Here is a 24,588-nt window from a genome sequence, read left to right as displayed (position 1 = left end):
TCTATGTATATAGTAAAGTTGTATATGTATAGAGGCTTCTATTAGGAAGCTAATCGTATTATTGGCAATTATCATAGTTTTTTCTTGCCAGAATTCTATTTGCCTTTCTCCTCTCTCGTTTCTAGTTTCTGATCCAAACTGTCCAACTATATTTTCAATTTTTACATTACAATTTTTACATTAAATTCTCTTAAAATGTACGCAATGTATCTAGACTTTGTTAACTGCAGTGTATTGTGCGATTCTAAATAAAACTTTTCGATCTTCGCACTAGCACTGATTTTCTATTTGTGTTGCTTATGATGAACCCCATATACCCTATCTATGATCAGTTTTGTCTCCTCCAGTTGAATACATATTGTGGTAATTTATTGATAGCTCTCCATTTCCTGATCATTTTACATCACTAACACCGAGTATATCTATATTTAACCTCTGTTTTTCTTTGATAACGTTATGAAGTTTTTCAGGTTGATATTTCTTATATTTCCAGTAGCTGTTTTTATCTGGGTTGGTGGATTATTTTTTTGCTTTTTTGAAAGCAATTTAAGCATGGAAGGAAATTAAAAACAACAGACAAGCTTAGTTGTACAAGATACAGGCATAATCTTACTTTGTGTGGGCTATAAAGTATTGACATGGTTTAGAAACAAGAGATTGGGTCACTTCACAGAGTAAATAATAGGATAACATCGGGGCGGTCTTCTATTGGCCAGTTATTCGACATAAAACAAATATTAGCTAACGCCTGTGAACCCGATCTAAATATCTACCATATCTCCGTAGATTTTTCACGTTTATGACAACATAAATAGAGACAAACTATATTTGCTGATGCGACAAATTTGATCTACCAAGACAATTGGTAAAATTATTTGCACTATGAGTTACACATAAGTGCATGTGCGAGTGTAAAGTCAACTGACAGTTTTATTCCATATAACTAAAGGACCAAAACAGAGGGTCTGGTTAGCTTCCGACTCTGGTTAACATGCATATGAAATATGTTAAGAAAAATGTCTGCCAACTTAAAAAATATATTGTTTAATAAATCTAAACATATTGTGGTGTTCCATCATGTCAACTTAATGGGCCAAATCGTAGGAGTTATCAATGAACTTTAACTGCAACCTAGGAAAAATGCGAAAGAAATTGGTCCAATCGTCAACATAGGTAAAACTAAAGCCATAGTGCAATAAGAAAACAACGACTTATGCAAAATTTGACAATAAACGATGTAAACATTGAAGTCGTAAAGCAGTTCAAATACCTTGACATACAGATAATTAAGACCGACATCGATGAGTAGAAAATAATAAGAATAATAATAGGTAACAGAACGTCCTTAGTTTATTTGCAGGTGTGTGGATCCAAAGAAATGCATACGAAAGAAAAGTTCAAAAGTTCATAAAACAATCGTATGATCAATAGGCACGTACGATCATGACAGAAAAAACAATAAACCTTAACAATATATAGATCAAATTAGATTATTACTCTTAGTGTATGTATTTAGATTATTTTACATACATATAAAATCAGAGTTTGGTGTTTATTGAGAGTAAACTAAATGTAAGACCAAATACTTACCATGTCGGGATGTTATCATGGTTTTTTCCTGTTTTTTTTCCTCAGGATTTACTATGAAATCACTAACAGGAGAATTTTACGACCATCATTACATGTGGTTGTCTTTCCAAAAACAAATCACATGCAATAATTTTTTTTCTGATGGTTATTCTCAAGTTAAAATTATAAAGTCGTCCCAGAAACGCAACTCAGCAATATTGGCAATATTATTTTAAAGTTGTCTACTTTAAAATGTTTAATATATGTCTGAATTGTCAACATAATTAAGTCAGACAAAATTAAATTATTAGAAGAATTTTTCACCAAGAAAAAAAAATTGTTAATGTTTTGTATTTTGAAAAAGATTTCCAAAACGTAAATCGAAACGTCGAAAACACCTAATTTTAAACTTAAATTGTGGCTGATTCCCAACAAAAACAGTAATTTCATATATAATGTTTTTAAGGATAATCAGTCAGGAAATAATCACAAGTTTGCTGTACACACTACACCATTACAAACGGCATCCGATAAACACTCTGGAGCAGTGGCCTCAGCAATATTAATTCCAATACTCTTGGTATTCCTTGGAGCAGTATTTTATTATGTGCTAAAAAAGAAAGGTGATACTGGCTTAAATATAAGGTAAGTGTACAAACATCATTTAATAATTGATTCGATCCATTACAAGTCCCAAATTTTTAATTTCGGAAATTTTTATGTTGTAATCGTCTTGTACAGCTGTATAGAGATAAACATTTCGATAAAAAATACATGAATCATAACTTATCTTACAAGTTTAGTTCTCTAATGAATATAGTTCGAAGTTCGAAAAAAAACTAATTTAAACTTTATTAAACTTAACAGAAAAATCTTTTGAATGGTTATTGAAAAAAATGTTATGTGTTTTAATTTTTTCTTATAAAATAAAAATAAACGTAACGTAACAAACATACCTAAAAAATGATAAATAAACATAAATGTAACAAATAGCTACATAAAACAAAACCATATACTTTTATTGTAGATCCCTACAGTTCTGACATACACCTATGACATGCTCTATACACATAAATGCATTGCATTTGTAGTGGGAAAAACGAGTTTTTTTATTCTTTCTCCAACCCCAGTAGACGCACCTTCCAGTAGGTACTGGCGTCTCTTGATTTTTCGGTGCATCACTTCGTTACTTTCCTCGGAAGATTGCTAAGAGCTGCTTTTCAAATGTGGATGAACTGATGCGTTTGGTAAATCTCTTAAAAAAGTCGTCGTATATTTGGGTCTCTGTTGTTTTCTTTATATATCACCTGAGTATTGATTCCTGCAACATTAAATAATGTGTAGAATATCACCATGGACCATCTTCTGCTATTCCGGGAGCAGTTGTAACTAGCGCACAAGTAGTGACTTACTGGATTAGATTTATTACCACTTTTTATGTCAATACCATTATAATGGTGCATACTTGATATTAAAATCAAATTTTTGCTTTGCTTTGGGATATAAGAAACGATTGTGATATCCTCTGTAAATCCAAACATGCTTGTATGGGTTGAACGTTTATTGTGGTTTGAAAATTCGATTGAGAATTCTGTTTTATTTTTTCTTAGCGATCCAATTATAGCTATTTTGTAATCCCGAAGCAACTTTTCCACAAGTGGAACTTAAACCAGTTCAGTTATCCATTATCAAGTTAACGCGTGAACAAGAAATGTGTTTGCACAATCTTAAAACCACATCACTAAGGTTATTAGAAAATTTATATGGGCCATCGGGTTGGGATCCCATGTAGGCATCCATTTTGAAGTGTAAAATACTTTTGAATCACAAATTGCAAAAATTTTCAACCTATATTTGTTAGGTTTTGAGGGAATGTACGGACGGAATAAACATCTCCCTCTGAAACCAGGGAGAACCTCATCAATGGTAATAAATGCTGAATAATTTTAACCATTTTGACAATTTTTTACGAACTGGTGAAATACCACACGAATGAGAGCTAGCTTGTCAATTTTCGATTGCTCTGCACGTATTTCCTTATCATCAAAACTTCAAACCTAATGTAAAAGCCGTAGCTCAGTGGCTATGTTCCTGGCTTAACAAGCTGGAGGGCCCAGGTTCAAATCCCAGCACCGACAAAATTTTCAATTTCTAATTTAACTGAGCTGCCACCGTGTTTCGGGGGCACGTAAATCCGTCGGTCCCGGCTACGAAAGTAGTCGTTAAGTCATGTTAGGGGCGCTTGCGTGACCTGAAAACCCTAACACTAAACCTCAGCCAGAAGGTTACACGAACTTTACTTTATCAAAACTAATGCAACGAAGAAGAAATCAGAACCTTGGCAGAGTCATCGTAAGATGTAAATATTTTTATACCATAACAGTCTCTCCTCCAAAGATCTTCTGCGAGGGCAAGATTGTTGTGACCTGGTTCAGATAACTACAAGAGTCCTATAAAAACACATTTCGATTCCATCATTGAGATTAGCAACTCACTCCGTATCGAGCCGTCCAAGAAATAATTCCAAATCTCGACAGTGTGCTTTAAATGTTTAGTAATTTTTGTATTTCCTGGTAAGCGAATTATTATGTTATCCTGTTTTGTTCTAGTGATTCTTGGCGTTGGAGGATGCTTCTTTCAGTAAGTTGTACGATTCTTGCATAAAACAATAAAAATTTAACACGACTAAAACTTGCTAATACATATTCTAGTTTATTAACATACGTATATACAAAAGACAGGCAGACTGACGAATCGCAACTATTTCATCTGCATCTGATATCTCCTGTTCTGATTCACTGTCGTAAATTGTATCCTCTTCAATGTCCTGTTTCTCTTACTCTGATTTATCTCTGTATGCCACTGATTCACTATCACTATTATTATCTAGTCCTACTTGTTCTAAAAGTTTCTGCAAGTAAGCTTGTCCGTGCTCGTAATCTCCCATTACTAAAATCTAACAATCTTTTAATTAGAATTAGGAAAACGGATAAATATCTAAAAGTCGTCGGTCAGATAGCCAAGCGGGCTGGGCGGCTGGTTCTCATTCGCTTCACTGCGAGTGGTTCAGTGGTTCGATCCCCAGCTCGGTGTACAGAAAACAAAAAGGCTAACGCAGCAGTTTAAAATTCTAAATGAATCTGCGGCTTGGACTAGAATATGCTGGTGTCTGATCGGCCTATGGTGGGGCAGTACGGCAAGAGATAAGGGCTTGCGGCTTAGCTATACTCCTCCATAGATCCCTACCGGAAGGGCGAGGCGCCTAAATACCGGTATATATATGTATATATATATATGTATATATATATATATATATATATATATATATATATATATATATATATATATATAAATATCTAAGAGCTTACCTCGGAATAATTTTGTATCAATATGTGGCGCCGGGCTGAGACACCCGCGAGCTCGTTTAATATACCACATTATTACACTGTAATGGTCACACGACGACTAACCCAATGTCAGTGAAAATGATACATGAAGGTACTGACACGTTCGACTCCTGTTTGATATCAACACCAAAAAAAAACAGTCGACCGGTCTCTCACATAGTGACGCCAATACCCAAAGGTTAATGAGATAATATCATGTCAAAGACACATCATCTGTAATTAACTAGTTAGGCACAAAAAGATCAAACTTGGAGATTGATCAAAAATCAATTAGAGGGTACACAACACCTTTCAGAATTTTACTTAAAATATGGCTAATGCCTACAAGATCGAGGCCAAGAAAGTCAACTATCAAATTAGTGTCACCACCCAGCGCCACTCTGTAAACACTTACAGGTAAAGTAATTGAAAATTCTTCGTTTAAAAATTGTTTGAAAATGATTACCGGATTGGAAATCGAAACATCAAAACAATTTACACTTCCCATTACAATCATGTGTGCTTTAATTCCATATAAAAATATTTACGTTAACAAGACGAAATTTATGATAATTTAAAAAATATAGCAAAAGACACTTTAAATTTAAAAGGTGTGCCAGTAGAAAGGTAAAAAATACATATATCTTGGTAGGATTATTAATGACAATATACAGAAGAAATAAGAATATTACTGGGACAAGCTAGAAGGATTTCAATAAAATAATAAAAATGCTGTACAGTGTGACCTTGATTTACCAACTAAAGAAGAATATTAAAAATAAATTGGTTAGACATAGTTTCAAATCCAGAGGTCCTCAGAATAATGAAAAAGAAGAAGGAAGTGATGAATACGTGTTTTGTATAAAACTTAAGAGGTCGCTGGTTAAATGATATTAGATAAATAATTATAAAGTAAAAATGCGATATTTTGTTTGTGAATAAATTAGCGACAAAAAGCAAACACAACTGTCAGTAAATTAAGAAATTAACTGGTCTTACTCATTATTGACGTGTTAACGCAACGATGTAGAGACATGAATGTGGATGTATATGCATGTTTTATTGACTATCGAAAAGCATTTGACTGCGTTAACTATCAAAAGATGATCGAAATTCTGAGAACAACTGGAGTTGACGAACAAGACTTGCGAATTATCTCAGAACTATACTGGCACCAAACGGCAACAATTGAAATAGAGCACACAACATCCGAAGACATACAAATCCGACGAGGAGTGAGACAGGGTTGCGTCTTATCACCGCTACTCTTTAATTTGTATTCGGACTCTATATTCAGAGAAGCATTAGACGAGGTCCAAGGCGGAATTAAGATTAACGGAATCAGCATAGACAACATCAGATATGCTGATGATACCGTCTTAATAGCAAGCAACGCAAAAGAACTACAAAATATAATAAATGCGGTAGTTCACCACAGCGAAATGTTCGGTTTACATCTAAACGTTTCCAAAACTAAAACTTTAGTATTTTCAAAGACACCAATAAACGTACAGGTGTATGCCAAGGGTCAAATAATAGAACAGGTAAATTCCATAAAATATTTGGGAACAAATATCAATAGTCAGTGTAATCCAAAAAAAGAAATCCTGTCAAGAATCGAACAAGCAAGGAAAACATTCATGAGCATTTTTTACAAGATCAGACCTTAGTCTACAGCTTAGAATCCGAATGATCAGATGTTACGTTTTTTCTGTCTTACTGTATGGCTGTGAAAGTTGGACAATGGACTCCGAAGTAGAAAAAAGAATAGATGTCTTTGAGATGTATATATACAGACGAATGTTGAGGATTCCATGGGTACAAAGAGTTACTAATGTTGAGGTACTTCGTCGCATGTGTAAACAAAAAGAATTACTAAGAATAATCAAAGAGAGGAAAATGCAATACTTGGGTCATGTGCTGAGAGGCGAAAGATATGAATTACTTCAAGTTATACTGGAAGGAAAAGTACAGGGCAAAAGATCAGTAGGAAGACGCCAGAACTTGTGGCTGAAAGACCTGAGGAGATGGTTCGACCGCTCATCCGCAGAAATCTTTCGCGCAGCAGTTTCCAAAACTACAATTGCCATTTGGATCGCCAACCTTCGAAAGGAGACGGCGCAATGAGAAGAAGACTCATTATTGATGTTTGTACAAAGAATATAGACTTACCCCTTGAAATATTGATGTATTCTTAGCCAGGGAACTCTTGTTGATACCGCGTCGGGGCGCCCGCCGACGCTCGATGGAGAGAACTTATAACACACTAGGTACGTTTGGTTCGCTGTCTGAGGATGAAGTGTTTTGAGATTGCAGGTCAGAAAAGAACCTTCTGGCCGTTGGGTGGAAGAGGGTCCATCAATAAATCACCCTAGTGTATTGTGATTTTGAGTGGCGATAATTTAAGTTAATTGTGACTGTAATACGAAACCGTACACTTGTGTGCATCTTTGTGACACAGAATACAAAAGAGAAGTCAAATTCTCCGTACTTAAAACATAATACATGAGATGGCCAGTTTAACAATTTTACAGGAAGCAATATATTTTACCAAAGTCGTTAGAATACATCATTGAATTAGATCACATTACAGTATCGTAACAGAAAAATATTAAATGTAAAAATATGAAAACAAATAGTATATACTTTCCCAAACAATACGTTTAAAAGAAGAAAATGTGGGTCATATCACAAATGATAGATGTGGTAGATAGATAGATAAATATTTTTACAAACTATAATGCAGGAAAAATATACTATTAGAAAAATGCTCATTTTCAAAGCTTATGACCTGTTCAAAGCTTCAGAAAGTGAAAATAGGCGTGATAATTACCAACCTCTTTTAAGGAAATTGTACCCACAAAGAAAAAAATATCAAGGAGCTTTCCCAGGTGTGAATTTGGAGGACTGTATAAGTGTTATAGAATATGTTGTATATTGTGTTGAAATAAGATACACTTATGTAATTTGTAAAAATTGGAACATGGAATTATAAATTAATAATTAAAAGCCGACCACTTATTCCAATTAAGGCTTATTTCAGATTTCAATTTTGCATTTTATGGCAATTATAACCTCTGGCAACCACGACACCTTTTAAATACTCCACTGGTTCGTCCGTACCATTGAAAATAGGTAAAATATAGTCTTCATCTAGATTAAGAATACAACGAGGAATGACATGGAATTGGGAAGGCCACGATCTATGATGCAAGTCAACAAAAATGCCGCCACTCTACTGATCACTGTGTATTGTGATATGACCTAAATGATGGGAAGTATAACCGTCGTTTCTTTAGCCCATAAGGTGACTTTACGAGAAAGTAGGCTTGCAACAGCCCCTAAATCCGCTTTGTGTTTGTTAAAAAGTCTAACTTGTTCGCCGTGTACCGTCATAATGACGCTCTCATTATTGATGAATGGCTGTCCAACTATAATAGGTATCTGTTAGGCACCCTTAGTAGTCTTTTAGTAGATAAATTGTCTTTTAAAGTGTATACAGTACCGTCGCGAGTATTACTCTGTTACAGGATATTCGAAGCCTACTAAAAGTAGGAAAGGTCCATAATGTAATAAAAAAAATCAGCAGGAATACTATTGAAACATTACGATTCAATGAAGTAAGATGTATGGAAGGAATTTATCGAAAAATCCTTTGCGGATGACAGACCTGAATTCCAACAGATGTCGACGTGGGAAATGAAAGGACCCCCACCAATCCTGGATATAATGGTAAAATATGCGATACAATATGTAAAGAATTGGAAAGCTTTTGGACCAGACGAAATAGATGTAATAAAACTAATAGATAGAGGAATGGCTTAACTCAGAGTTCATAGCGTTACCAAATAAATCTAGGTCACGCAAATGCGACGAATTTAGGCTCATTAGCTTAATGAGTCACTTACTAAAAATATTCTTAAAGATTATACAAAATAGAAATTATAAAAAATAGAAAATATACTCTCAATTCGAAATTAGAAAGAAAGAAAGAACAAGAGGGACGCTATTTGTGACCCAAACACTTATTTAAAAATGTCTCGTTCGTCAGAAAAAAATGGATCTCTGTTTCATGGACTATCAGAAGACTTTTGATAGAGTCCAGCATAAAAAATTGTTGTACTAGCTACAGAAAATGAAGCTAGACTGAAAAGATCTCCGCATAGTTCAAAATCATTATTGGAACCAAGAAGCAACCTTAAAATATTCCAAACACACTACTAAAAGCGTCCATATACAAAGAGGTGTCCGACATGGCTGTGTCATGTCTCCATTGTTCTTTAACTTGTACTCTGATTGCATATTCAAACAAGCACTAGACGGCGCCAAAATTGGTATAAAAAATAAACGGTTAATATATTAACAATATCAGGTATGCAGACGATACCGTTCTAATAACAGAAAAAATGAAAGACTTACATTATATACTAGACGGAGTTAGTAATGCAAGTTAAGCAATGGGACTAAAATAAATCTAAAAAAAATTAAAGTAATAGCGATGAAAATTGTCGCATTGATCTAAATAACATTTGATTAGAACAAGTTCACAAATTCAGATACTTAGGAGTAGTACTAAACGATAAGTGGGTTTCGGATGTAGAAATAAAAATACGAATAGAACGAGCTAGAAACATGTACAATAAATGGAAACAAATTATCTATAACCGAAAACTAAGCTTCGACATCCGAATAAGAGTTATTAAATGCTACGTTTGGTCAGTCCTCAGTACTTCTGTGTGGTGTTAAAACCTACATTAAAATTAAATTCCATGAAATAGCTAGAAGCCTTTGGAATGTCGCTTTACCGCAGAATGCTCAGAATAGAGAGTTAGAACTTATAATAACGATTAAGAAAAGAAAGACCTCGTATGTAGGCCAGATAATGGAAAAATGACAAATATAACTTACTACGAGTAATCAAATTAGAGAGAAAATAGAGGGCCGAAGAGAAGTAGGCAGAAGAGTCATGTCATGACTCCAGTAATAGAGTTCACCAGAAGAAGAAGAAGAAGATGTAATTTTTAAACTCGTTGTTGGGACTAGGTAATTCCATTGCACTCTTTCCACCGTTCTGCTATTCGTATTTTATTACAAACTGACATTTATTTTGTAAATTTAATCTATAAATATATTACCTTCGTTTTTAAATAGGTCTATAAGAATGCAGTTTTTATAAGTTTGTTTCTTATATCTAGTTCTTTTTTGCTGCATAAATTGATGTGAAATATTCATTCTTTTTTGTGATATATTCACATTTATAACCGAATCAGCTTGATCGAATCAATACAGCTTGGTTAATTATTCTTTTACATATGTATCATTTACATTTACATTGCAGTCATTTGAGACGAAAATGCCACCAAATCTTAAAAATCATACAAACAAATATTTGCTAAAAATGTCAATTTTGGGACCCCAAAAATATGCAAAAATGTTTACCACTCCTACCCCCTCGGTTCCTCCTGGTAGGAAGGGAAAACGAATAAAATCGATTTAAGAAGAATTATTGTACTCCGTCGAAAAAAATGTATCAAATTCAAAATGTAGCTGTGATAATTTTAAACAAAAATGTTCATTAGCAATTTTTTGCTTTAATTACGATTCTCATGAGAATCAGCGCCGCATTAAGAGGAGGAAATTAGAGGAGCATTAGAAATAAAATATTTTTTTACATTGATTAGTAGAATTAGACGGACATTTGTTCAACAAATTAGGATGGATTCCTACCATTTAGAGCGTACTAAGTCATGTAATTATTTCCAACTTGAAGGACCACCCACTGGCGTGGGAAATAAGTAGTGTTGCCCAAATGCAAGAACAAGACGAGACTTAGACAGTCTTGGTCTTGGTCTTGCGGCAATGCACCTGGTCTTGGTCTTGGTTTTGGTATTGCACTTCCGGTCTTGGTCTTGGTCTTGCAGCAAGAGTCTTGCAAGTCTTGCAGTTACCTATTAGCCTACTGCTATTTATTAAACGTTACTTTAGATCTTAGAACAACGTAACAGAGTAAGTACATTTTAAGCTTGAATTAACATAGCCAAAATAAAGCCGTAATAAAGGTCGAAGAAGAAATCTGAAAAAGGGCTTAGAAATCTGAGAGATTGGTTTAACAGATCCTCTACATCTCTTTTCCGAGCTGCCGTCAACAAAATTACTATAGCCAATTTGATAGCCAACGCTCGACAACCAGCTCGGCACATGAAGAAGAAGAAGAATAATAAAGACCAACCAAATTAATAAATGTCTAAACAACTGACATCGGGTGGGGTTTGAAGCCACGATCTGTGCCTATGCTCTAATTAACTCATCTATCTACCATGCCCCACGGAAGTCAATCTGTTTCTTAATAAACGTTTGTATTTACTATGCTTACATATACTATATATGTAAGGATTATATAACTATAATACACTTAGTAAAGCAAAATAAATGTTTTTACCAATCTTATTTCTACTTTTATATAAAAAACTAACTTATAGTTAAATAAAAAATAAAGAATAAAGAAAAAATAAAGAATAGGTAAAAAAGCAATGATAATCAAAAGAAGTTGTTTTAAATTAAGGAGATACCTACTTAATAAATACATTAATTTACCAAACTAAAATAGTAGGTAGTATATGTAATTGGTAATAAGGTAATAAGTATATTTTTTACATCTCCACTTTTTCTAGCGGTTATTAAAAAGCTTGTAATATCTCCACCGAATTTTGGTTTTTCAGGAAGAAATATTTGTAATTCCTTTTTGTGAAAAGATATTAGATGCTTCCTTAAACCTGACGTGTTTCTGGTGTTCATTTTCATTTCAACCTTCCTATGTAGGCACAATTTACACAAAAAAATTTGGGATGCATAAATTATTTCGAAAAACTCATCAAATTTGCTTTTAGGGCTTTTAGATCTATAACTCCAACGCTCATTACTCCGACTAGAACTATTTGAATCTTTGTCCCTCATGTCACATTGTAAACTGGTCACTCCGGGAACAACAAGGATTAGTTGAAAAACAATTACTACATTAAACTCAAAGGAAAGCTTTCAGCAAATTTTCTTTAACCTAATGATCTCATCGCACACTCAGCAGAAACAATATAGCCTTAGGCCGATAAGATTTGTTTATTTAGATTACTCCTGACTAGCTAGGGTGACATATTTAAAAAAATATCGATACGATATTACTGTCGGCGTCGCAATGCAAGAAGATTATTTTTATGATTAGAGAGCGGCTATTCTCAAAATATGTACAATTAATTTCAGAGCGAAGAAGTCTGCTGGAAAATGTACAAAATATTTTATTTTTACATTGTAATTATGACCTCTGAGCACGTGTCAAATGTGTTTTTTAATGAATATTTTAATTCGGTATGTATGTTTATGGTATTGTTTGTAATTCGCAAGTCCAGTTTTTCAAATTTTATTACATATTTTTTTGCATCTCATAGAGTCTTTAAGCATATACCCGAACTACTATACTCGCTAAAACCACACTCAGTCCTAACTGCAAGATGCAAGAGTCTCGCAGGCTTAGTCTTGTTCTTGCTTAAATCTTGCATGGTCAGTCTTGGTCTTGGTCTTGCTAAAATTAGGCAGTCTTGGTCTTGGTCTTGCAAAAACGCAAGAACAAGACCAAGACTGCAAGACCAAGACCGATTTTGGGCAACACTAGAAATAAGAACACAAGCAGTTTAAACAATACGTAATTTAATAATTGAATGTTACTACAACTAAGTTAATATGTAGCTAAAGTTTTAGCGCAAGTTCTTTTATTAAAACCTCCGATCACTGTCAACCATACACTAGTCTGCGACACACTACACTAGCACTGATACAGATTAAAATGTTACTAATAAATATCACTTCAACTAAGGGTGTTTTCTTCAATATTAATATACTTGATTAAGAATGAGCGTTCAGCTTTTAACTATAAGCTATGTAACAATAACTAGGTATATTCAATACGCGTACAATTTGTACAATTGTATAAATTGTACGAAAATGCAGTTAGTTGTGTAAAAATTGGAACCAGAACCTCAAATGAATTTAAAGTCACTAAAAGCCTAAAGCAAGGATGCTGTTTGTCACCGACACTCTTTAAAATATACGTCCAAGAAGCATTGAGGAATTGGAGAAATAAATGTAGATTTATGGGCATCGAAGTGGGACAAGAAACTCTGTATACATTGTTGTTTGCAGATGATCAGGGGGTGGTTGCAACCGATGAGGAAGATATAAATTATATGAATCGAAAATTATTTGAGGAATATGCCAAATGGGGGCTTACTGTAAATATAAGCAAAACAGAATATTTAAAAATTGGAGGAAATACCACAGATCTGAGGCTTGAAAACGCAGTCATAAAAGGCTGCAACCAGTATAAATATCTAGGAAGCATCATATCAGCAGATGGCAGAGTTAAGATAGATGTACAAAACCGAATAACCCAAGGGAAAAAATGCATCCGAATACTGAATTCATTACTGTGGTCTAATAAAATAAAGATGCATACCAAACTTCGCGTATACAGAGCAATTGTAGAACCAATTACTACATATGGTGCCGAATGTTGGACGATGACAAAGAATGAACGAGATAAAGTAGACGTTGTGGAAATGGATTATCTTAGAAGGTCATGTCGAGTATCGAGAATGGAAAGAATCAGGAATGAGGAAATACGAAACCGTACAGGAATTAGAGATACTCTTTCAGATAGAATACAAGGAAGGCAATTACAATGGTATGGTCACGTGATGAGAATGGAGGAGGAGCTGTGGCCAAAGAAAGCCTTAATGTATGTTCCGCCAGAAAGAAGGAAAAGGGGAAGACCACCAAATTCCTGGAGAAGAGAAATTACAAAAACAATGCAATCTAGAGGCTTAGAAGAGGGAGATTGAAGAGATAGGAAAAGATGGAGGCTGAAATGCGGGAAGCGGCAATCGCCGTAGGACCCCCGTTATATGATGATGATGATGATATTCAATACGCGAGAGTCTAAACTCTTAAACCAGAAATGTGCCGAATTTGATCGAATACGAAACTAACACTAACTAATATGCGAGAGTTAAACTTCTAACCAAGCAGCGACCAGCTAAGCTCGGATACAATTTTATACTGACTACTTAAAATTCTGATTGCAATGCCTGACTATTGCCAAGAAATTTGCGGGGGGTGACATCGATATTTCTAAATAGAGGTAGGTAAAACCAACCTTTTGAATTCTTTCCAGCAGTGCAATTTTGGGAATTAGTCGGAGAAAGTTAATCTGTGGGTAAAAATATTTTTTGAATACATTATCGGCTTTCATGAGAATTTGCTGGAGAACTTACCTCGGTAGATTTTAAGACGTGTATTACGTGTAAGACGATTATATTTTTAGATTTTATAAATTAAAATTAATCATTTTTCATTAGACATTTTTTTATTATACCAACAAACTAAAGGTACTTTGTACTATAGTCTGATCAAAAAGATTGTGAGCAGTTCTATTCTAACTTAAATTATTGTTACAGTTGTCATTATAATAACTAGAATTTCATTCCGTAATGTTTATAAAGGTACTAAGTTACTTATAGTAATAATTACACTTTACACCAGGGATGCACAGACTTATTAAGACTAGGGGCCACTCGGGCAAATCATGAACTGATGGCGGGCCGGCCGCCAGAAGTATAGGTAATTAAAGACAATAAAGAATTGATAATAATTTATTAAAATTGAAAAATAATTTATTAATTTGAAGCGTGGCACTGCATAGTGCTTACAATCTTTTTTATATTTGGCTCAAATTTACTTGTAGCAATACGTAAAACTGCTTCCAAACTTTCATTTGCAAGGCGGTTTCGATTTTTTGTTTTATTATTATTTAGTATTGAAAAAGTTTTTTCACATATATAGGTAGAACCAAAGAAGCTGGCACATTTCAGAGCGTTTATGCGCAACTCTTCGTACATATTTTTATCAATGCAGCGGTAAAAGTTCAGCAAGTCTCCTTCGTTGAATTTGTTGCGTTAATCTTGGTCGTTTTGAATGTCGATAATTTCTAACTGCATTGACTCTGGTGCATTTTAAACTGAAATCGTGAAAGGATTGCTGAATATGTCCAACAGAGGTTTCACTTTTTTAAACTCCGAAAATCTTTCTTGAAAAGATTGAATCAAAATATCTAGCTTTTCTACATAACTGAAATTAATCGCAGTTTTGTTGAATTTTTCAGCCATTTTCTTATAATTCGCTTATAATTCGGAAAATGATTGTAATTTCCAGAATTCAACTGTGATCTGAAAAGTGTCAGCTTGCATTGAAAGGATGATACATGAGCGTAGAGCTGGGATATCAGTTGATTTTTGCCTTGAAGCCGTGTGTTCAAGACATTCAAATGATTTGTAATGTCAACTAAAAAAGCCAAATCACACAACCAATCAGGATTTTTAAGTTCCGGGACATCCCTTTGCTTTTCCGCCAGAAATATTCCAATTTCTTCTATTAAATTTAGAAATCGTTCCAGTGTCAATCCACGACTTAGCCACCTTACTTCTGTATAATACAGTAAATCTCCGTATTCGCTTCCGATGTCATCAAGGAATTGTTTGAATTGTCTGTGATTGAGTCTTCGTGATTTTATGAAATTTACAAACAAAACTACCACTTTCATGACATTTTGAAATTCAATTTTTTTAGAACAGAGGGCTTCTTGGTGTATAATGTAGTGAAACTGCTTAAGATCTTCAGCGTTTATGTTTTTTTCTTGCAGATGCTTTTTCAGTAAAGTAACTAGCCCGGAATTGACACCAATCATCAAAGGAGCTCTATCTGTGTAAAGTTTACACAGATATATTAAAATCGCACAATGCTCTGCTTTGACGCTTTCTTGGTAAATCGATTTAGAGAAAGGGAAGTAAATCGACCACCTACGAGGGGCCGTTTTAGGGGACTTCCTGGGGGCAGAAGTAGTGAACTTTTTTGCATCTTTTTGGGATCCCGAAATTGATATTCTTAGCAAAATCAGCCTGTTTTGTATGATTTTTAGAGGTCAAATCTCTGATGACTGGACTACATTTGGACTATTTATTTCTCTATTAGTAATAGAGAAAATATATGAACACTATTTAAATCGGTTATTGATAATCGTTAGCAAAGTCTTTCTAAAAACGTTTATTAATGCCATTTTTTATTATAGATAGGTATCTCGACTGATTTTAACATTTTATTTTAGCATGAGATTTTATAACCCACTTTACGGAAAACCTGTCGAAGACCAAAAACCAATCCTTCAGCCAGGACAACACGAGTACACAAATCCGATCATTGTGGCAGAAGAAAGAAGTCAAGAGGACCATGCGAAAGATGCTAGCAGAATGCTAAACGATAGTTGTGTTTGTTAACTTTGTATCTTTTTGTTACGTCATTCTTTGTTTTATGTTTTATATAATCTTATAAACGTTGTTTTAATCTTTTGAAGTGTATTAAAAGTAAATTAATTCTTACACTTCACAAATATTAAATTCGTTGAAAATTGAATTGTTGAACATAACAATCTATATTATACCTACATCAAAATAGATACAAATGAATATTTATTATAACGCTATATCGAGCAGTAGAGTTTAACCTTAATACCAATAAATAGGTGTAACGGGTGCATTTGACAATATCAAATTATTTATTATAGAATAGGCTAAATGCATAATACTTTATATTTTTATAATTATATTTTATTAAAATTTTATGAACTTTTAAATGTGTATTATTTGGTTTGCTTTACTAAATAAAAAACAATAAAAAAATATGATATTAAAGTTTACTGATGAGTAAACAATAATCTTGTAACGTTAATTAAGAAAAAATCCTTTTGACCCTTCTTAGTCAAAAGTTCCACCTTTCCATGTTTATAAGAAAAAATAAACCAAAATCCAGTGGAAATAACAGTAAAGGCCACGTTAAAATTTATAGTGTAAGTCATCATCATCACTGGTTCTACAACCCTTTTTGGCTCTTGGCCTGTTCCAGGATTTTTGTTCATTCTGATCTATTTTGTGCTTTATTTATGTGACTTCGGTCTGAAAAAGCCACATTGGTATTTGCCAACTGTTTTCCAGCGTGTGATCTAAGTCTTTCATAAATGACGTTGGACATTAGTTTGTATGCTGCGTTTAACAGCTTGATTCGACGGTAGTTTCCATATTCTAAAGGGTCTCCTACAATAAGACCGCTGTTCCACTCCGCTGGTAACTGCTTATTTAACCATATCCTTGTTATTAGGTCATGTATTGTTTTTAATAATTCCTAATAATTTTTAATTAATTTTTAATAACAACTCCTCCATTCTTCAGTAGTTCCGATGCTATTTAATCCGATCTCGGTTATTTATTGTTCTTTAATTTGACTACTGCTGTTCTAATCTCGGCTATTGTTGGTGGACTCTTCTCTGGTATCTGCTTGGTCTAATAATATATTAGGGTATACCTATCTCCTATCTCCCTTAAGCTTTCCCTAAAATGGTATGTCCATCTTTTTAATATTTCTTGCTGTAAATATATTACCTTCCTTATCTCTACAAATTGTTGTTTTCGGTTCGAATTATTTTCTGTTTTTTTGAGTTTCTGGTAAAATTTTCTTTTCTCTTGTCACCAGAAGTGACCCATCAGGACGAGATTGTCACTCTGGTCGGCCGATATCAAACAATTTTATTAATTGCTTTGTTATTGGCCTTCCGATGAAAGATCTGTGCTGAATTGCAAACACGAAGTGTATGAAAAGGTAGCTTCCGATCGGGATCTAGTCGTCTTACACCACTAGCCCCTACTAGACCTTGTTGGACGAGTGCCTCTTAAAAATTCAACGTTTATTGTTATTACCCAAGAGTGAACCCTTGTGAGACGACTTCGTTTGAAGAAGAGTGAACCGGAATAGCGACTGTTGGTCATTCTTTCTTTGAGATGAAGAACAGTTTAGTAGTAAACTTATCTTCTTCTTCTTCAAGTGCCCTGTCCGTTGCGAACGTTGGCTATTAACATGGCAATTCTGATCTTATTTGCGGCGCTTCTGAATAGTTCGACCGATGTGAGCCCGAACCACTTCCTCAGATTTTGGAGCCACGAGTGTCTTCTCCTGCCTGGCCCTCGCTTACTGTCTATTTTTCCCTGGACAATCAATTGCAGTAGACGGTACTTATCGTGTCTCAATATGTGGCCTAGATATTCAAGCTTTCTTTGTTTAATTGTATTCACGATTTCTTTCTCCTTTCCGATTCTTTGGATTACCTCTGTGTTGGTGACATGTTCGGTCCAGGATATACGAAGAATGCGTCGGTACACCCACATTTCGAATGCTTCTAGTTTTCTCGTGAGCGTCTCCGTCAGCGTCCAAGCCTCCACACCATACAGTAAGATCGGAAAAATGTAGCATTTAACTAGACGTAGTTTTAGGGGAAGAGACAAATCCCTGCTTATGAGGAGCTTTTTCATATTGCTAAATGCTGCTCTAGCTCGTTCTATTCTCGCCTTAATTTCTGTGGCCTGTTCCCATTTTGCATTTACGTTGGTGCCAAGGTACACATAAGATTCTACATGGTCAATTAGTATGTTACTTATCCGTAACTGTCGAGCAGGCTGTTGCTTCCTGCTTATCAGCATCCACTTTGTCTTCTTGAAGTTGAGGCTCAGGCCGTATTCCTCACTAACTGAATAAACTCTTTCCATTACCTGCTGTAATTCGTCTATGGTACTGGCAAGGATCACCGTGTCGTCGGCATATCTTATATTGTTTGTTAACTCGCCGTTTATTTTTATGCCCTCATTTGCATTTTCCATACATTTATTAAATATTTCTTCGGAATAAATATTGAATAGGAGTGGGGATAATATACAACCCTGACGGATACCTCTTTTGATCTGCACACTTTTAGTGAGTTCGTTGCCAATTTTTGCTCTTGCTGTTTGACCCCAGTATAGGTTTGCCACAATTCGAATGTCCTTGTCGTCAATACCTGTCTTTCGCAGAATATCTATCAATTGTTCATGATTGACATTGTCAATCATGAACACTTATCACTTTACGAAAAACACTATCAGCTCGGAGTGAACATTCTTTGCCCGAGTAGCCATCTATCCTGGAGATGTGCTAAACTGGCATAGTATTCCACTGAACCATCGAAGGTTAGGAGTGAATAAAAGCTCCGGGTGGACTTGAAATTACTCCTCACTCGGTAGCCGAGCTGAAGTCGCGCTTCGCCGTTAGAAACTTTTTCGACGGAAACAATCAACCTCTTTACAAGACATGAGGTTGTTTCCGCGGGAGGTGACGTGTGAAGCGTAGCACCAACGTGAAGTCGCCAATCCGACGGTGTTCCTATATACCTCGTGGAGTGTGTGCTCGACCAGACGTCGAAACGTACAGGACCGGCATCTCTATGAGAGCGAAGGCGTACACCGCAATTAGAATACCCATAATTATTATATGTAAGATAAATCCACTGTCAAGTAAGAACCTTCAAACTGTTAAGGTATTCTGAATTGCTGGTAGGCCTTCGGGAATTACAGAGCCAGCAGTAAACTTCTCGTGGAGTGTGGTACAAGTACATACAGATAATCATGAGGTCGAGGATGGAGGCGAAGAACATTCGCTCCGCCTCACGAGCAGCGGTCGAATCACATCCAGATACAGAAAATACCTTTGCGGATGCTCCGACCGTACGACACTCTTGGTTTACTTAATTTTTGTAGTTCTTTGTTCATATTTTCTCTCTTCTTTCTTTGGTGAGTTTTCTTTTTTTTACGTGATTGTTTATATTGTTCCCCTGCTTGTCGGGGCTGTATTTCATCAGTATATATTATGCTCTATTTTTTCTTTATGTTGTAAACAGGAATTTTTCATCAAACCAGTCATAAGTTCATCGTATGTTTAGCTAGCTGCTTCTGTTATGATTTATCTGCACTCTTTCCACTTCTTATTTATGTTTTCATGTTTTAGCCTGTCTTCTAGTCTGACGTTTATGTTTTCTTTATACTCTCTATTTTTATTCATATGCTTGAGTTCTTCTATATTGTATCGTTTATGTGTAGAACTTCTTTCCTGTCTGATGTTCCTCTCTGACCAGGTAGTGATCAGAATCCGTATTTGATCTATCTTCTTATGGTGCGGACGTTTGTTATGTTTGATTGGTGTCTTGAGTCTAGAATAATTTGATCTATAATATTTACAGTAAGTCCTTCTGGTGAGTTCCAGGTGCCTTTGTGTACCTATATCTTTTTTAACGAAGTATGTGGTAGCAATCATCATGTTAAGTGATCCTGCTAGGTTTATTAATCTATTGCCATTGTCATTTGATTGCTCATGGAAACTGTGCTTATTTATTGTGGGTTAAAATTGCTGTTCATCATTCAATCTTCGCTTATCCACTGCTGGACATAGATATTCCTCATAATTTTCCATCTATTTCGGTCTTGTGCCTCTTGCATCCAATTCCTATGACAACGTTTTAGATCGTCAGTCCAACGTGTTGGTGGACGACCTCTGCTTCGTTAAGCATCATCTCTTGGTCTCCATTCCAGTATCCGCTTTGTCCATCTATTATCTGTCATTCGAGCCACGTGACCTGCCCAGTTCCATTTCTGTGTTGCTACTCTGTCTACTGCATCAGCCACTCCTGTTTTTTGTCGTAGCTGGCGATTTGGGATCTTGTCTCGTAGTGAAACGCTTAACATAGCACGCTCCATCGCTCTTTGACACACACGGATCTTTTGATTTGCTGTTACTTACCAACTTTTGCGTTTAGGTCTCTATAGATTATTTGTATCATCATTTTTTGGGCATGACCGATGAGGATGGTTTATCATAAAACTCTTTTCTAATTTCATCTTCAATTTTTTTCATCTGGGCATGCGCATTAATTAGACTGTAGTTGATGAAATGTCGTTTAAGTTTTAAAGTTACCACAATCTTCCACAGGATTGCACAGCCGGGGTTTCGCCACGTAAAGGTAAGAGTCGGAATTGAGTAGAAGAGTATTTTATGTATAACATAAAATTATAAGAGCCATCAAAATACATACATAGCAGAAAGATAGCGCCAACACTAATATGAAGTTTATCGGAAAAAGACCTCGTGTATACTATAGTATATGAGTGTACTACAGCCTGTACCTTATCCTCCGCGAGAACAGCTCCTTATTCAATCCTCAACGAGGACATAAGCACGTGTAATTCTAAACATAAGTTCCTACTTGTCCCGCGATACCATCAGCATAGTGAGGTCGTCCACGAATGCGAAGGGGGTAATGCTTTCTTTATATTCCTAGTTTAAGGCTCCGTCATATGCTCGGTTCCATATCGTTGAACCCAGGACGGAACTCTGCGGGACCCTAGCCATTACATCCAACATCACACCATTTCCACCACAGCGTTACCCTGGAAATATAATTAGCGACAACGTTTCTCAGATGCCCCAGAGAGTTCCCTGCTTCTAAAGAACTCGTTACGTGCCCCCATTGCAATGTATAAAAAGCATTTTGAACGTCAAAGAGGATCAAAACGATCATTTAGTGGTCAGTCCTAATTCTCCGTACGGCCTAAGCACATCGGTGACCGTATCGACTGCACGTTCCTTGACACAAACCATACTGTCTCGGTGACAAACCTCCAGACCGCACAATCACATCCTCAATACGTGCAAGCAGCATTCTCTTACACAATTTTTCGATGCAAGTAAGAAAGCAAATATGACGAAATTTTCCCGCCTTAAACTTAGACAGAAGCACGAACCTCGAGATTGTCCAAGGAAAATCCAAGCTACAAATATGTAGCTAAGTAAGTCGGATACTGGGGATGCCACCTAAGGGACTTAAAACCTGCCTGGTTTTTGCAGCAGTTTTCTATCTGTTAGTCGATGTTCTCCAGTTTATTTTTAGGCTCCGAAAACTCGCTTTTTGTCTTCTATTGTCAACTGCGTACATCCATTGTGATCATCAGACCAAGTCTCCGGGGCCGTGAGAGTAGAATTTGACAGCAGAGCTGGATTCTATTTCTTATTTGTCCCACAGCCAATACGTGCGTTAAGAATTGCGTGCAAGGCAGGAACTTAGCTACAGACCGGAAGTATTGGAATTGGAAAATCTTCTATCGGGCACCAGTGATTGCCTTCGCTTGTGTTGTTAATAGTTAGTAGGTAGTTAAAATCATAAAATATCTATTTGCATGCCTTTTAAACAAAGCTAGAGTAAGACCAAACGTTTAAAAACCTAATAAATTCTAGCTTCTCCAATAATTTCTTATGAATCTGTACGAACTTAAATGTTAAAAAATATATTTATTTAGATGATAAAAATGAATGTGATATTCCAATAATTTAGGCGAAGGTGAATACACATGACAAGACACGAGAAAATAATTATAGACGGCAAAAAACCGGAAACTGGAGGATCATCGATAAGGCTTCAGTCGAAAGTATGGGGATGCAGTGAAATGAATGATTCTAGATCAGACTGTAGATTACATTAAATGTCAGGTAACGCAGATTAGACGATCTTCCTCAATGTTTTGAGGAATTTTGACGATTTTACGATAATTTCAAATTTGCTGCAAAATAATCATCGTAAAATAGAAAATATCGTAAGTAAAGAAATAAAAAAGTTACAGATGTAAGACGATCGTTAGTAATATTATTACGATGTATTAGAAAAGGTTTAAAAAATACAGTTCGCATCACTAAGTCGTAGAAAACATTACAGACCTTTTTTCTTCAGTATTACATTGAGAAATCTGCAAGAACACAACGAGACTTATCTTGTTAGATATATATCACCATATTGCTTTGAATTAGCGTTTAACAATTTTACTCAAGGTCCTCATATTTTAAAACTTTAAAATATAGGAAAATGGGTAATGAATATTACAATTTTTGTAAATATACATTTATTTAATAACAATCTGTATTTGGTATACAATTTAATGTTTCTGAGTCAAAACTTTCTTTTGATCTGCACCTAAATAACATCAATCTGTTTGTCCACATTATTTTCACACATTCGTAATATTCGTTACACTTGGCACCACGAAATTTTGTAGGCATGGAGCAAGCTGATAACTGTGTTGGTACTAAAAATAATAAAATTTAGTTGTAAGCTTAATGTTTATGTATTTAAATAAAAGCTTTAAGTGGTAAGTAATTTAGACGAAGACATTATTTAAGAAGATCTGGAAGAAATTTAGAATATTGAAACATACTATAAATTAATTAATTATGGGTTTTTAAAGGTAGCGGATGGATACTCTTATACGACTTCAGTATAATACAGATCTATTTTAGGGACGAGACTTTTCCCTTGCAAGCCATGATTATATCCCAATTCCTTCAGGGGGAGAAGTCGTGTTCCAACCCAAAGTTTTCTTAAAGTAACCATAAATTATTACACATCATATCCAATCTCCAAAAGTAAACCTAACATGGCAGAAAAATCATTGGGAAGGTAACGCTAAACCACCATAATTAATTTTCCCGGGTATAATTAACAGGGAACTCAATAGCCAAGAAAGTATTACTGATGGACTTTGGAAGCCAAGATTCAGCTGAGGAGGACATACACTATCAAATTGCGGGGTCTGAGCTACATATGTACTTAGAAACGATAAATACTCTCTTCTGCACATCATCATACAAGGAAGAGTAGAGTGAAGAAAAGGCTTAAGAAGAAAGATGAAATTTTGTCTAATGAATATCAGAGATTGGACTAACCTCAGTGTTAAACAGATATTTTACGTTGAAAAAGATAGGGAAGCTTTTAAAGACGTGATCCCCAAACTTCGTTAGAAAACGGCAAAGAAGAAGGGGTCTACATGGTCGTTATCACACGAAATTCTTACAGTTTAAAATATAAAACAACACTTCTAAACAATTTCAAGAACATAATTAGGATATGTACATGAGATGTAAGTGTAGTCTTGGAGTAAGGAGGACGATACACATAACAGGAACAGAGTGGGTATATCTAGAATATCGCAGTTTAAATATACGTTAAAAATATTACACGTATTAGTGACATAATAGTATTGATCCAATTAAATAGCATACCATTTAATGTAATGTAAAGGTCGAAGATCTGACGTGGTAGCCGAATATGAACAAGAAAAAGGCAATGAACGAGGCAACAGGTTTTACTAAGTAGTTATGTCAAGAAAACGATATGATAATAACAAATACCTGGTTTAAACTACACACGAGAAGGCTGTATACGTGAAAAGAAACAGAAGATAATCCACATCATATAATCAGAAATCAGCTTATATTCTAGATAAGAGATTCAAAAATGGTGTCAACAGAATACGGCATATTCAAGTAACTACAGGGGTTTAGACCACAATTCTAAGATCAACAAATAACATCAAATTCAAGCTCAAAAAAGTTTCAACAAAATTCCAAAACACGAAAATAAATATAACAGAGGACAACAAAAACAAATAGAAGAAGATCTAAATAACCAGCTTAATAAAACAATACATCAAAACAAAGGTGTGGAAATATGGAAAATGTTTAAAAATAATATCTCACAAATAATAAAAAAACATACTAAAAAGAATTAAAAAAAATAGCAATGGATAACTAAAGAAATTTTTGAATTGATGGAGCAGAAATGACAACAGAGGAATAT

General features: G+C 35.0%; 2 protein-coding genes across 2 annotated transcripts in view; one reads left to right on the top strand and one right to left on the bottom strand.

Moving 5' to 3' along the window:
- yl (Putative vitellogenin receptor yl) overlaps positions 1–16,686 on the top strand; it is a 147,025-nt gene extending 130,339 nt beyond the window's left edge. Inside the window, exons 23-24 of the mRNA XM_072540372.1 lie at positions 2,036–2,214; positions 16,162–16,686. Coding sequence (XP_072396473.1) covers positions 2,036–2,214; positions 16,162–16,330 — 348 coding nt within the window. The 3' untranslated portion in view covers positions 16,331–16,686. The remainder of the gene's footprint in view (positions 1–2,035; positions 2,215–16,161) is intronic.
- Positions 16,687–22,849: 6,163 nt separating this feature from the next.
- Positions 22,850–24,588, bottom strand: part of LOC140448425 (uncharacterized) — a 33,293-nt gene continuing 31,554 nt past the window's right edge. Inside the window, exon 5 of the mRNA XM_072541510.1 lies at positions 22,850–23,038. Within this exon, the coding sequence (XP_072397611.1) occupies positions 22,860–23,038 (179 nt within the window). The 3' untranslated portion in view covers positions 22,850–22,859. The remainder of the gene's footprint in view (positions 23,039–24,588) is intronic.

This window comes from Diabrotica undecimpunctata, chromosome 8 (assembly GCF_040954645.1).
Source record: "Diabrotica undecimpunctata isolate CICGRU chromosome 8, icDiaUnde3, whole genome shotgun sequence".
Classification (NCBI taxonomy): domain Eukaryota; kingdom Metazoa; phylum Arthropoda; class Insecta; order Coleoptera; family Chrysomelidae; genus Diabrotica; species Diabrotica undecimpunctata.
Note: the sequence above shows the minus strand (reverse complement) of the source record. Positions and strands in the feature narration are given on the sequence as shown.